At 46.0% G+C, this 14202-nt stretch overlaps 1 protein-coding gene across 1 annotated transcript in view; it reads left to right on the top strand.

Annotated features, from left to right (window-relative positions):
- ldb2a (LIM domain binding 2a) overlaps positions 1 to 14202 on the top strand; it is a 37638-nt gene that overhangs the window by 4856 nt on the left and 18580 nt on the right. Inside the window, exon 3 of the mRNA XM_068740652.1 lies at positions 12744 to 12916. Within this exon, the coding sequence (XP_068596753.1) occupies positions 12744 to 12916 (173 nt within the window). The remainder of the gene's footprint in view (positions 1 to 12743; positions 12917 to 14202) is intronic.

Here is a 14202-nt window from a genome sequence, read left to right as displayed (position 1 = left end):
TGGAAGTGTAACTTATTAGAGCCTCGTCTTGCACTGACAGTATGTTGCTTTGATGGAAGCTTATATTTTTAATGTGTATTTATTGGTACTTCGGTACTTCGAAGGGAGCATTTCGGTCCATATTGGCATTCCCTCGTAAGCGTGTGAAACAATTCTCCATTGATGTGGGGCCAATTATTGTTTCCCCACACCAAATATTCAGGAACTCCTTCTAATTATACCCAAATTGCCACGGCCTCAACATTCTCCCCGGTACCCTGAACGGCTGCGCAATCTTTGAGGCATCTGATGAAAGCTGCGCTCCATGATGCAATCAAAGAGCAAGGCTCATTCTAGAAGTAGTTCAAACAAGAGAGGGGAAAGTCTTCATGTTTAGTGGGCCGATTCGGGGGCAAACTGTGAAAGCGATTCACAATTCACTCTCGTTATTTTGCATTGCAGCACACAATAATTGCAGCGATAAAATGACCAAAGCTAATCATCTTTAAGCAAGCATGAGGGCATAATGAGGAGGAAGAAAACACACGGAAACGTCTTTAACGCGACTGACGAGATGAACCAAACGGCCTCGGCCACGCAATAAGCTGGCAAGATGCTAAATATTTAGCGTCTGTGCAGCCTCTTCACTTCATCACTTCAGTCGTTTTCCGTCATTGTTTCGGTGTGATTCTTTATTTATTTTTTTGATGACGTCAGCCCGAGTGGAGACCTTTATCTGAGCGACGCCACCGGCTCAGTGTTAAACCTCCGCCTTAAACGCGGCCTCCGTGATGTTTACAGAGTTCATAGAGTGTCTTTGTGGAAGAGCCACAATGGATGTCTCAGATGGAAGGATAAGTCCGAGTCCCTTTCTGCTGAATAAAAGATTGACAGCGGCGGCGGGGAAGGCTTGTGGCTGTACTATTGAATTGGATGGTGGGATGAAGAGAAGGAAATATTGAGTCCCAAATGAAGGTATGGGAGAGGTGCGGTGCCGGCCCATCTTTCATCTGTGTGTTTTGTCTGTCTGGACGGCAGTGAATGTTTTTATATGTGTGTTGTTGTGTGCCTTGGAGGGGGGTGTCGATGCTTCTATGGGGGGTGGGGGGTTTAAAAGAAGGAATGGAGGGAGGGAGGGGGGGTTGCTGCGAAGCTGCGCTATAGAGAGATGGATAGGATGTATTGAAGGTGTAGACCGGTGATTGGCAGGCGGGATGATGCAGCTCTGGCTCAGCTGCAGCGCTGCCGGTGATTGACAACCGAGCCCGGTAACCACGGCGCTGGATCTGCCACAAAGAGAGCCGGCGTGAGGAAGACAGGAGCGACAGAAATTCTACATTTAAACACAAATAGGTAGCCTCAACATTTGCTGCCGTGCGTTCCGTTCACGGATAGTTCAACACTGCCATCTGTTGTAAGCCACGCTGGTGGAATCTTCCTGATTGTGCGACAGCTGACGATATGGTGACAGGAGGACATCAGGGAAGGCGTAGAAATCGGCTTTGTTTATGTGCGTAGGAGACATTATCGTATTAATCCGCAACATCTAAATCAGAACGGAGCTATTCCAACCTTCATAAGAGCTGCAGCTTGTGTTTTATTGTCGCTATTGATTATCTATTCCATTTGTTCAGAACTTCTTTTCATTTTTAACATGTTAAATGCCATTCTAGTGTGTCTGGAGCCAGTTTTCCGGTTCCGTTTTTTCCTATTAGCTCTTATTTGACCGACCCCCCCGCAACCCAGGAACTCAAATACTCCGTCCTCATCCTCCAGCCATTCTATATTTCTATTTCTAACACAGTCTGGAGAAACTTTCTTCTTCCGAGTAAAGCACGGGCTTGGCTGAGGCCGTTTGACAGTCCGAGTTGCTCGTTCCGTTCTGTGGTGACACAAAAACAAGACTTTTGTACACGGTCCTCGCAGTCGGATCATTAATGTCCCTCTCCTGTCGGAACGCCCGCCTGCAAAGACGTTTCCCCCTGAGATCCTGTCTGCAGCATCATGCAGGGAAAACAAGAAGCATGTGGCCTCTCTAAAAATATGCTGTTAAAGTTGGTCAACTCTTTAATAAGCCCGCTTTTGAAGATGTCAACTGAAAACCGGACTGCGAGTAAGTGTGCAGGATTTGAAATATAATATTCACAATTATTTTTTCATTAGTGTGTTATTTACTTCAGAGGGAGCAGCCATTCCGCTCAAATAAAGCAATTCATGTGCAATTTGTTTGCCGTTCCTGTGACCTTTAACTTTGCCGAAATTGCCCATTAAAATATATACAGACTTTACAACTAATTTTTTTAAATTGACAGTTGTGTTTTTATTTGTTTTTGCATTTCCTAATTGCAGCGTCGATTTGATGGAAATATAAACAAAAATAAATTCAAAAGCAGTTTCAATATTTTTAATCTACTCGGCCACAAGATGCAATGACACTTTTTTTGGCCTAAAATTTACGTTTTAACAAAACAAACTAGAGAGAAAATTTCCAGTAATGCAATTATCGCAGGACTCTTTGTGCGCAAGAGACATGCAGAACATTTCACAGGTGGAACCGTTTTCTTTTCTTTTAATGAATATTAGAAGCTTGAATTGGATTCAAATCCAGTTTTGTCATCTGTTATTTTCCTGTCTATATTTAGTGCAGTGTGTGTGTAAATCTGGGCGAAGCAGAGCATGTATTTTATCTAGAGGTCTGATGGAAATATGCAGCATCAGACGTGAGCAGCGCGTTTGTTGGTCTGATTTGACCAAAGGGAAGAAAGAGAAGGGCCCTACAAAGACATAATGGGGTCCGCTCCTGAGGCTCCTGGGAATTGTAGCATTTTCCTTCTAAAACAATATCCAATATCTAAAATAATTGGTGCCTATTCTTGCACAAAAAGCCTGCTGGCATGAAAGTAAAAGCACATTAGGGGAAATACGCAATTCATTTATTTAAGTCTCTCTTATTGTTTGTCTTTGCTATTTGCTAATGTTCCCGTCCTTCACTTACAACGAGTCACATTTGTTTATTGGGTGCTTTACACAGAGCAGAGTTTTAAAGTCGGACTACATTGTATAAGAATAATATTAATAACAAGAACAGCACTCTACTGTAAAAACAAATGTCAGATTCTGCAGCTCTAAATCTGTCTGACAGAGACCTGAACCCGACCCAGTTTCTATAGCAATAGCATCCTCGCGCTGAGCGGTGTGAAGGATTACTCAACCGATACTCAACTGATCTAATATCTAGAGGTTTTCTTTTATTACTTAAGCTCCCCGTTGCTCTTCAAATATGTTACTGTACTCTTTATTCAATCCTTGTAGAATATGCGGTGATCAGTCAGTAAGGTTTGCTTCCTGGTGGTGGCCTGGTGAAGGGTGGGAACCATTGTGTGCAGCTAACAGGAAGTGGGGACCGGCTATCGGAGGGCACCAGCTGTCCGTGAGGATGGGCAGGTCGCCTGGCTTCCTGTTTCCCCACTCTCCGTGTATCCCACAGCAAAAACAAAAAGCAGTTTCCCCTTCCAGTCTGAGAAACAATGGAAGTCACAAACAGCCCTCTGCTGCGCCACACTCTTCCTCCTCTGTTCCTCCTGTTCTTCTTCTCTTTCTCTCCCTCGCTCTCGTCATCGTCAGCTCATCTTCATTTCCCCTTCTTTCAACTCATATTTCCCGCATCTTCTCCTCGCCCTGATTTCTCCTCCTCCGCCTCCTTCTTTCATCTCCCTCCATCTTTTACCTGCTCATCATTGTATGTGTAGGCGGGACTCAGAACGCACAGTTTGATAGATTTGTGACAGGTAGGTGGTAAATTCAGTCAGTATTGAAGTTTGTTTGTTTTTCTTTTAGTTTTAAAGAGTCTACATTTGCATGATGAAGGGGAGGGAATTCATTACTAGATTTTTTTATTTTTTTTATTAAGTCTGAGAGAGAGGGGAAAAAAACATGAATGCAGTGTCTTTCTGGATGTTATTTACAAATTGTCTGAAACCTATATTTTATAATAGCCACTAGAGCGCCCTGGGAAATTTCTCCCGTGAGACCGACACATCTGCCGTTTGTTTTTGCTCAGATGGAATTTGTGAATGTTTGCTTCGAGTCACGATGACAAACATGCGGTTCATGAAAAAATGAAGAGTCAAGTGCAACACGAGCTTTTAACAGAAGAATAATCCCGAAAGGTCAACAAAATGGGCTCTGAGAGAGAGAGGGAGAAGTTTTATCAATAATGAATAGCATTTTCATCTGCGCACTGGAGAGTAGGAGAATTCCACCTGGAAAACAGGAAGTGTACGCGCGCTGGCGTGTGCGCGCGCACACACACACACACACACACATGCAAAAATAAAATAAAAAGTCCTGCTGATAGAAAACACACAAACACAGTCAGGCGGTGAAAGTCAACCGAGAAAGAAGCACAACTTCAAAGTGGAAATTTATTGACACATGGATAAATCCATATTTATATATAATACAGAGTGGTGTAGACCCATCAGCCTCCGTAGTCTGAAAGGGTCTGCACCGCTGTACTTCAAGCATTAAATGTGTATGTGGCCCCTTGGTAACATCAGGAGGGGCGTCTCGAACAAGACGAGGGGTCGAAACGATGCCGAAAGTGACTTTCGTTCATAAACGGGACAAAACGAACAGCTTGCGACGCTGATCCGTGCAGCACAGGTGCGTAAGGAATACCGTAGCAATGGGGTGTTCTAACGTGAAGCCGGTGCTCAGCAGGCCGAGTCCAGCTAGCTCGCTGGACAGGGTTCAGCAAGCTCTGTATGCAAGCATAAAACCAGGAGCTCCTAACCCCCCCCCGCCCAAGGTGAGCTGCTGAGAACCTGGCAGGTATCGCTCTCTGCTTCTGATCAAAGCTCCGATTATCAGAGGCCGGCCAGTGCGGATCGATGCTCATTATTATTGATTCCAGCCCACCGGGAGTCTGAGTCAGTGTGTGTGTGTGTGTGTGTGTTCCAAAGTTACCACTTTTCTCATCCACCCTACGTCCGACTGGAATCCGACTGACCAGGAGAGAGTGATGCATCTCACCCATAGTGTTCTACTACTTGGTTCACTATTTTCGGCCCGGTGTGAGGATGAGGATGGGGGTGGGGGGGGCGTGTCTCACCGCCTCTTCCTCCTCTGCGTGTTGTGTCCTCCCCGAGGAGCTGCACCCTTGGGCCGGTACGGCTCAGGGGGCCGACCCCTGTTGAATTATGGATGGAGGTGAAGAGGGGACGAGAGCTGGCCTTGGGGGGGGGCTCCCCCCCTGTCCCCGATACTTCCGACTCAACCCCCACCTTCTCCTTTTCTTCTCCTGCTTGCATCTCTGCCCAAACGGTCACCATCCTTGCGTAGCGCGAGGCTGGATGAGGATGAGTGGAGATGCATCTTTCTCCTTCTTAGCTGTTTTTTTCCGTTATCTCCCTCTTCCTCTTCCTCTTCCTCTTCCTCTCCGTCACAGATTCACGCTGGGAAAGTCAAAATGGCGGCCGGTCCGTTCAGCTGAAACTTGTCTGCAGAGGTCCAGAAAATGAGCCTTGCAGCATCCTGGTTCTCTCTCTCTAGAAGTTCCTGCACCGTCCAGCCGGGGAGTTGGACGCTCTCGTCTTTTGGCCTTTGATTATTTCTTGCTCTAAAAGTCTGAAAAACATATTTTAAAGTTCATTAATGGATATTATTGGAGATGTGAGAGAGAGACTCAAAGATTCTGCCCGTGTTCGCAGGAGCAGATGCCTTTTTAAAACATTGATAATCTTGAAATTGAACCTAAACCCATTGCTGCGGTGGAATAAGACAACATTTAAGAACATGGGCTACAAAAAAAATCATCTTTTCCAGGTCTCTATCAGAAAAAGCTTTTTTTTTATAGCTCATATTGTAGTATTGGTGGAATTGCCCCTTTTCCATCTGCTGAATTTCATGGTTTGAGCGCCACACCGCCCAAACAGAGCATTCCGGCGTTAAACACGAGCGACTACGCCGCCACCCAGCAGCGTTCCTATTTGAAATGTGAGCTGCGTGAACGCTGGTTCCGTCTGCAGCGGCGTCTTAATGATGCGCTTTGCCTCCTGAGTTTGGACAATTGTGCAAACATTTTTTTATTTTTTTTATGAAATCTATTATTGTTTCTCTTTGCAAAGGCAATGGAGGAAATGTTTGCCTCACAAAATAGAATAGAGCAGAGCCCAAAATGCAGGCAGAGAGAGAGAGAGAGAGAGAGAGAGAGGTTGAATTAAAGTTTTATGACTGATTAATATTTCATGTTCTGGGCAGTGATTCCCACATTCTGTGTGTGTTTGAGTGTGCATTTGTGAGTGTGTGTGCATGCTGCATATGCAGGGTGGTTTTAACCCTTTCTCCCCTGCTTTGGTATTCTTGCTGTACTCAGTATCCCGTCTTATTAAATTCGCAGCTATCAGATGTTGTATTTTTTTCCGAGGTGCATGAAAACAGAGGGAAAATCTGGAAACAATTCCACTTTAGCCCACGGTTCCTGAAGATGTATGTTGATCATTACGTAGCCTTTAAAAAAACCAAAATGTTAAAAATGCCGTAGTTACAGATACTCATGACTGTATCCATGTAGCAGGACTGAACATTGGGGACACGGCCAAACGCCACAGCTGTCGTGGTAATCATGATGTACTTGTACCTCTGGCTCCGACACGTACTTGCATTTTTATGAACTCACAGTCACTCAAAGTAAGTCGAATCCTTGTTTTAGGACAGAGCAGGCATTTGAGTCCACCCTTGTCTCTCTCGGGGGCGTGTGTGCCTTGTGGCGAGCCGTTTTGTCAGGGGCTTTATAAACCGTGAACTTAATCAGTTTGCCAATGATCTAATACCCCTCCCCCGCTGACCCAGTAATGGCAGCTCGTGATGGGTATTTAGACAGAGGTATGAGTCGATGAAAATGCCCATTTGTTTGCTGAGTATCCGCAACCATCGATTGAGCTCGTGGGTCAATATGGCGGCCGGGTTTTCATCTGTGCTACTCTCCTCTCGTCGATCACCAACAGCGAGGATCAATAATTGATTTTAATAGTTGGCTCTTTTTTAGCTTATTGATTGCATAATATACCATAGGTCTGAGCAAATGCTGGTTTCAGCTTGCATCACAGGCTGCACAAAACAACAACAACAACAAATCCAAATCAATGACATATCCGAGTTTGTCGATTTCACGTCTCATAATATGTTTGCTTCATCTTAAACTCCTTTATTTTTCCTGAGGCAGAGGAGGTTACAGAGAACGTGCTACATGACACTCCTTATCAACGATCAATATTTATTATCCAACATATCAAGAGAGTCGTTATTGGATGTTTGTTAATTGATCACTTACCTGTTGTGTCAACAGGATGCTGTTTAACTTTATTAATTGGTTAAGTTGACTTGAAATTCGGGGATTTTGAGTGTGTAATAAATGCACCTTTATCTTTTAGGGTTTTTTTATACTTTAGTCATTATGAAGTGCACATTTATTGCACAGGGATGATTATAGAACCTCACGCTTTCTGGTGATCCAGTCTGGCACCATTGTTATCTGCCCTGGCGTCTCCATTGACGACTAAATTAATGAACGCACTCTTGCTTTCGCCTGGAGATGTTTGCTTGTTGTTGCTCCGAGGAAGAAAAAATAAAATACATAAATCATCCAGATACGTTTGAGGCAAGCGTTGCTGATAATTGGAATTGGAAAATGCTATTTTGGGAAGGTTGTCTGTTTTCCACCGAATGCCAGTCATACATCTTGTCAGCTGTTTTTGCATTAAAAAATAATTTAAAGTCATAGATTGAAGGATCCAATTTATTACCCAATCCTGGATTAAATAAATATTAAAATAAGGTCAAATTACATCCATATTAGACGGTATCGAATGTTTACTAGTTCAAGCATTAGTGTGTGTGTGTGTTTTCCCCCTCAGCATTCCCACCACTAAACCTCTAAAGAAATTGAACCCACAACCTGTAAGTGCCATGCTCTCCTGCGCTCCCCCCTGGCCATTGGAAGGAAGCAGCGACTGTCTGAGGAGTGTTTGCAGGACGCGGACATTATGGATCATCCGGCGTTCCTCCTATAGCTCTGCCCCTTCACGGCTCCAGCCTTTTCTCTTCTGCACTGCAGAGAGCTGCGTTTGCTGCATAATTGCCCATTGAGTGTCTCAGGACTTCCCCCCCCCCCACCATGTTTTAATTTGCCGGCGCTCTGCCGGGGTGTCTTTCTGTCATTAACTAGTAGCTGGACAGGTTCAAACAAATAGCGACAGTGTTCCGGCCTCATTCGAAATCATGCTAATGCTATTTAGCAAACATATTCTGGCTATTTTTTTTTACTGATTGATTACCCAAAATGAGACGAGTCCTAATACTTGTCAGAGAATAGATGCATCTTTGACCTGCGCCTCGCTAAATGACAACCCTTCAACGCAGCAGGCGGATTATTCTGCAGATTCTGGATGAACTGGAATGACTTCCTCCTGGTCTTCCTCTTGGTTTTCCTCCTGATCTTCCTCCTGGTCTTCCTCATGTCTTGTTGAGTTCAACCCGACATGATGAAATGGCCGACCCCGTGTAAAGGTCTGGTCCTCTCTCCTACAAAAACACACGTGCACGATCGATATCATCCTCTTCCTCATGTCTGACGACTTACACGGCACAGCCTTTGAATTGACTTAGTGTTTACGTCGTTATTTGGCACAAAACAGCCGAGCCGATACTGAACCGGGCTTCTCCCGGTCCCGGGTCCGAGTAGATGAATGGGCTGTTTGCCCAGGAGAAATGCCAGCGGTGTTAGCAGAGTGCACGTAGCTTTCCTGCACATTGCTGCAGTCTGACACAAATGTACTTTTGTTCATACGTGTGGGTGTACACCTGTTTACCTAGCTGCCTCTGCAATCCCTCGGTGCATCATTACTGCACACGGAAGGTATATTCTATACGTGTGTGTGTGTGCGTGTGTGCATGTGCCTGTGTGGCACAACATATAGCATGATGAATGTCAAATGACACGCAGACATTTAAAACGCTTAAAGAAGAGGGTGAATTACACACACTTGGACTTACAGTGTTTGTACACACACACACAGAGAGAATGTTTCAAATACTCCAGCAAATTTGTATCAATCCGCTGATGAAAATAGTCCCAACCAGTGCAGAAAGAACGCTATTTGTATTGTTCATCAGCCGTTATAATTAACGATAACATCGTAAACAACAATGTAGAGTAATATTTATCATTTTCTGTTGTTATCTCGAACATGAGGGCAGACGGGGGGGCTGGGGGGGGGGGGGGGTAATAATGAGTACGGCTATAAAGCCTTTTAATCAGCCATGTGTCGATGCGTAGCTGCTTGTGTCTTGCGTTTGTGTGTGTGTTTGTGTGTGTGTGTGCGTGTGTGTGTGTGTGTGTGTGTGTGTGTGTACACATCAGCCAGCCGGAGTGACCTTTCTTTTTTCCGATGCCCTGCTCACGCTTCCGAGCAGAAAAATGGCTCCTGCCGTATCGGGGCCCCGGCGAGGTGGGGGACGATCCCCAACGAAGTGGCGTGAATGAATGCGACTAATTAACACGGCGTTAATTATATGTAAATGGCATGTTTGGGTACATGTAACTTGAGAGGCATATGGCGCTTGTTGTGTTTGCCCAGATAAATGCCGGCTAATGTGCATCTCTGGAGTTCCCCGTGTCTGAAGACGGGCCAATCAGCATGGTGCAGCGAAGACAGAGCATTCAGGAGGAGAATGGAGATAAAGGAAGGAGAAGGGAAAATGTTTGTCTTTTTCATGGCTTCGAGGCTTTTATGTGGAGTCTGTTTCCCCTTCCTGCTGGACGGTTTATCCGTCTCTTTCGAGGCCTTGACCCATCGCGTGATTTCTCTGTAACATCTTCGTTAGGCCGACTTTAAATGTGCTTCCAAGCTGAGCGGGGGGGGGGGGGGGGGGGGGCTGTTTCCTGGACAAAGCAAGCAGTCAGCAAAATGACCCTGAACGTTCCGTCTGTAATTATTTTTATTTATTTATCATTCCATCATCCGACTCGTCTAATTCTAAAATGTCTTTCTGATCCCATCCACAAAAGTGAAGCGTATTAAAATGGCCCGGAACGAAACACGCCACCTGACCGATGTCCATTTAAAGCCCGCTAAATGTGCCCGACGGCGAGACAACGGGGCCTGTTGGTTTTTAACGCCCGAAACGTAAAGACTAACGCGAGGGAGATGAGGAAACCTTTGAGGAGGAAGACAAGACGACCACGCTTCAAATGATCCAAAGACGTGCTAGCATGGCCGCCGCTACCTGCTTATCGCTCACCCTGTCGCCCGAGGTTATGCACACTGAGTTTTATTAGGACAGTTTTTGGTTGAGAAGACACGTCCAGAACTCCTGCATGGCTTGGCGAGGTGGGCAAGAAGCAGATCTGTGTACCACCTGAGCGCACGCACACGCACACGCGCACACACACACACACACACACACACACACACACACACACACACACTCCCTCCCTGTCTCTCCTTCCTATTAGTCCTCAGTGAGCCTTCCTGCTCTCGTTGACAATGCCTTATTTTTTTCATCTCCCATCCTTGTTTCGTTCCCCCCCCCCCCCCCCCCCTGAAGACGCATACACACACACACACACACAACCCTCCAACTCCCCTTCTACTCTGTCTTCCTCCCCCTCGCCTCCTCGGAGCTCCTCCGCATTAGCAGTCAGCTCCACTCCTTCACGTACTTTGTTTTTCAACCGTGGTGGAGGCTGAGCGAGGGAGGGAGCGAGATACAGAGAGAGAGAGAGAAAGAGAGAGAGTGGACCCTGCACACCCCCCCCCCCCCCTTCCTCCCCGCCTCAGCCACTGCTCACGATGCCAAACATTTTGTGTGTTATTTAGTCATGCCTGACTTTATCGAATTTGAAAAACATGCCAGTCACGGGTAGCACCCCCCCCCCCCCATCGCCTCCCCTCCACCCTCACCCAAACCGCCAACATCATCCATCCTCATCTGCCCTGCTTTCTCTCTCTCTCTCTCTCCGTCCTCTCTTGCGATTGGGACTCTACCATCCAGGTCTGACCTCAACAGGCTCCCGAGTCACTGTCTTTGGGGATATTTCACTTCTAAATGAAGTTTCATTCCCAGCCTTCACCCTCCAGAACCCCCCCCCCCCCCAACCACCCACCCAAGGGCAAGGAGACGGAGCAGAATTCATGCCAGCAGAGGCTTGACTCCAAGATGGATTAAATCAGAGGCCGTGCGCCGCTGGTTAATGTGGCCGTCTCTTTCCTTCCCAGTTCTAATGATGGAGGTTTGACAGGCAGCTGAATGCAGAAGAAGAGAGAGACTCGTTCGACCAGGCGAGGATCGAGAGGCTAAAGGAGAAGCAGGCCGGCCTTCATAATCCCAAAATCAGGATTCATGGTTGTTTTGTTTTTCCCGTTATTTAACAGTCCCAAGTAGCTCAGTGGGTCGATCAGGTCACAACCGCTTAGTAGTGGGATTAGCATCCAACGATGCTCAAAAAGGAAATGATCAAAGAAAACATGAGTAAACGACTTTTACAGATCGCACGCATTGTTGCTCAACCCTTCCCCGTTAGCTAACCCTGGAGCCCTTTAGCTGCAGCCGAGAAGCCAGTTTCACACCCGTCCGGAACATTTTCGGACACCACTCAGGAATACCGCACTGTTTTCCTGCTTTTGCACGACATTTTTTTTAGCTTGTTTGTCCTCTAGAGTCTAGAAGCCTTTCATGAGGAGTTTTATCTGTATGGAAAGTCACTTTAAAAAGATCAGAGACAAAAGATTGAGCTAAAGAAATGCATGAATTTGAATTTAAGCCAAATGAATCAACAGTGAGCTGTTAAAAGTGCATTTGTTAAATATTTTAATAATCTCAGCAATCCAGGACATGAATTTATAGCGTTAAAAGAAAAAGTCCGAGCATCTGTATCTGGCGTGCCGTCGCAGCGCATCCATAATGAAACGGGAAATATAAGCTTCTCTCTGCCTGTATCATCCATTCTTCTCCTTGAAGCCGGCAAACGCGGAAGAGATGGAAACCAGACGAAGCCTGGGGGCTATAAAACACTGAAGACCCCCCCCTCCCGACTCCTCCTTCAGTTTTCATCATGTAGCCTCCTCATTGTCTCTTTAGGCTTCTGCAAAAAAAAAAAAAAGTTTCTACTGTAAAAGTGGTCCATCTTAATAATTCAATTTAATACCAAACTTAGTCACCGAGTCCTGCTAGTCTGATAAATTATGAGAAAATGCTGTCTGTCCTCTTCTCCTCTTCTCCTCGCTCATCTGAGGACCGCGGAAAAGTAAGAGCACCGTGAGGTGTCAAATCCTAGCAGGAGTGCATTGAGGGATATAAACTGATGATATTGTCAGTTGTTTTTTTTGTTTTTTTTTTAGAATTCAATTTAGCTGTCTGCGCCGGAGGAGATGGTCATTTTTGGAGACAGCCAAAAAGGAAAAACAACTTCCAGGGTGTTTGCTGAAGGCGATTAAAAACTGAGGGTTATATTGGCAGCTGGAGCGCAGACATTAAAATGAATGAAAATGAACCTAAACGGATTCAGATTGAAAAGTCATAAGTACAGGTTGTAGACGGGTATATGTATCTATCTTGAACTGAATTGGACACGTAGTAATTCTAAATACCCGCAGTGTTTATAAGCGATGTGACCATGTCACCGTCACCGTTTTCTCCCCAGGGTTCACATTCGGGCCCCTTGTATTTTCAGCGGCTCTGTCCTCTCCTCTGTCTCCCTGCAGCGATCGGACGGACGCTCATCCCCCGTTATTTCAGCACGGTGTTCGAGGGAGGCGTCACCGAGCTCCATTACATCCTCAAGCACTCCAAGGAGTCCTTCCACAACTCCTGCATCACCCTGGACTGTGATCAGTGCACGATGGTCACCCAGCACGGGAAGCCAATGTTTACAAAGGTAACATCTGACCCCCACCCTCCCTGAGCATCCCACCGCCATGAATAATTGATCACACGCTACGATAGCAGAGCAGACCAGGCGTTTAACTGGTTAAGGATCAAATCCATTTACACCCTCTGACACCGCTTTCCGCTCCGTGTTATTAAGTCACAAATGGTGGCCTCACTTCCATATATGGGCATGTGTCTGTTCTCAGCTGGCGTTACTAAACGATTTATCGTTTGAGAAGTTTATACAGTCCAATGAAATCCTCGTGCTGTGGTATATAATATAACAGGTATAAAGACTTCCTGTTTGAATGACGTCACTCGGCCTCGGTGTGTATGAGTCATGGTTAAATGGTACATTACTTCAGGCGATATTGATTGATATTTGATCAGTTCTGCCTGATATGAATGATTTGATCTGAGAGGTGGCTGACTCTTCTAGTTTTAGCGCTAAACAGGATGATAGAGATGCTAACTACTAGCGTAGTAATCTTTTTTGCAGGTTGAGTTGAGTGAGGTTTCGTGAGTGGGGTGTGTCCCAATATGTTTCTTCCAACTTTAGTGAGTGGATTTTTTTGGGGGGGTTGCCTGGGATGCTGGTGCGCTAGTGCGATCTAGTGGCAGTGGATGTCATATATTTAGCCTGTAAAGAATAGGTTCACAATTTCTTTAAGTCTGTCTTTGCAAAAAAAAAAAAGAAATGAGTGGAGATTGAAATGAGCCATTGCGACCATTTCTCAGCCCCCGCCCCCAGTGCGTGTCCCAGATCGAATTGATCCAGGGTGGAGGATGACTAGTGATCACCCCCCACCCTGGCAGCTGACTCAGTTTACAATACGTCTCAGCTGAAAATGTGACACAGCCACATTTTCACATCCAGAAATCTTGGCCTTTTTTCCCTTAACCCTGGAAGCCACAGACGATTCTTATGCCAGAGACGGCGACAGCTTCGTAAGCCCTCGGGCTCTCCAAAGGCATCGCCATCGGGACATCTCCAGACAGTATGGTGCGTTACGCTTTGGGCAAGATAACGAAAGGGGGGGGGAGCAGAGGAAACACAAATTGCACAGGTGGGATAATCCAAAACGGACACAGAGATCTCCTGGACGCGCCAAAGCTGAGCTCGTCTGCTTTTGTCTGTGGGGAGAGGAAAACCCCTCTGAGCCCCGAGTGAATGTCTGCTTCACCGCGGCCTGATCCAGATGGCTAGCTGACTCTTAATGTCTGCTGACTGTCTCCATGAATCTGAGGCCAGATACCTTGTCAGCAGCGGGCAGGCGAGCTAAAGGGATTCCA

This window comes from Brachionichthys hirsutus, chromosome 6, assembly GCF_040956055.1.
Source record: "Brachionichthys hirsutus isolate HB-005 chromosome 6, CSIRO-AGI_Bhir_v1, whole genome shotgun sequence".
NCBI classification, from domain to species: domain Eukaryota; kingdom Metazoa; phylum Chordata; class Actinopteri; order Lophiiformes; family Brachionichthyidae; genus Brachionichthys; species Brachionichthys hirsutus.
This window is presented reverse-complemented; position numbering and strand designations above follow the sequence as displayed.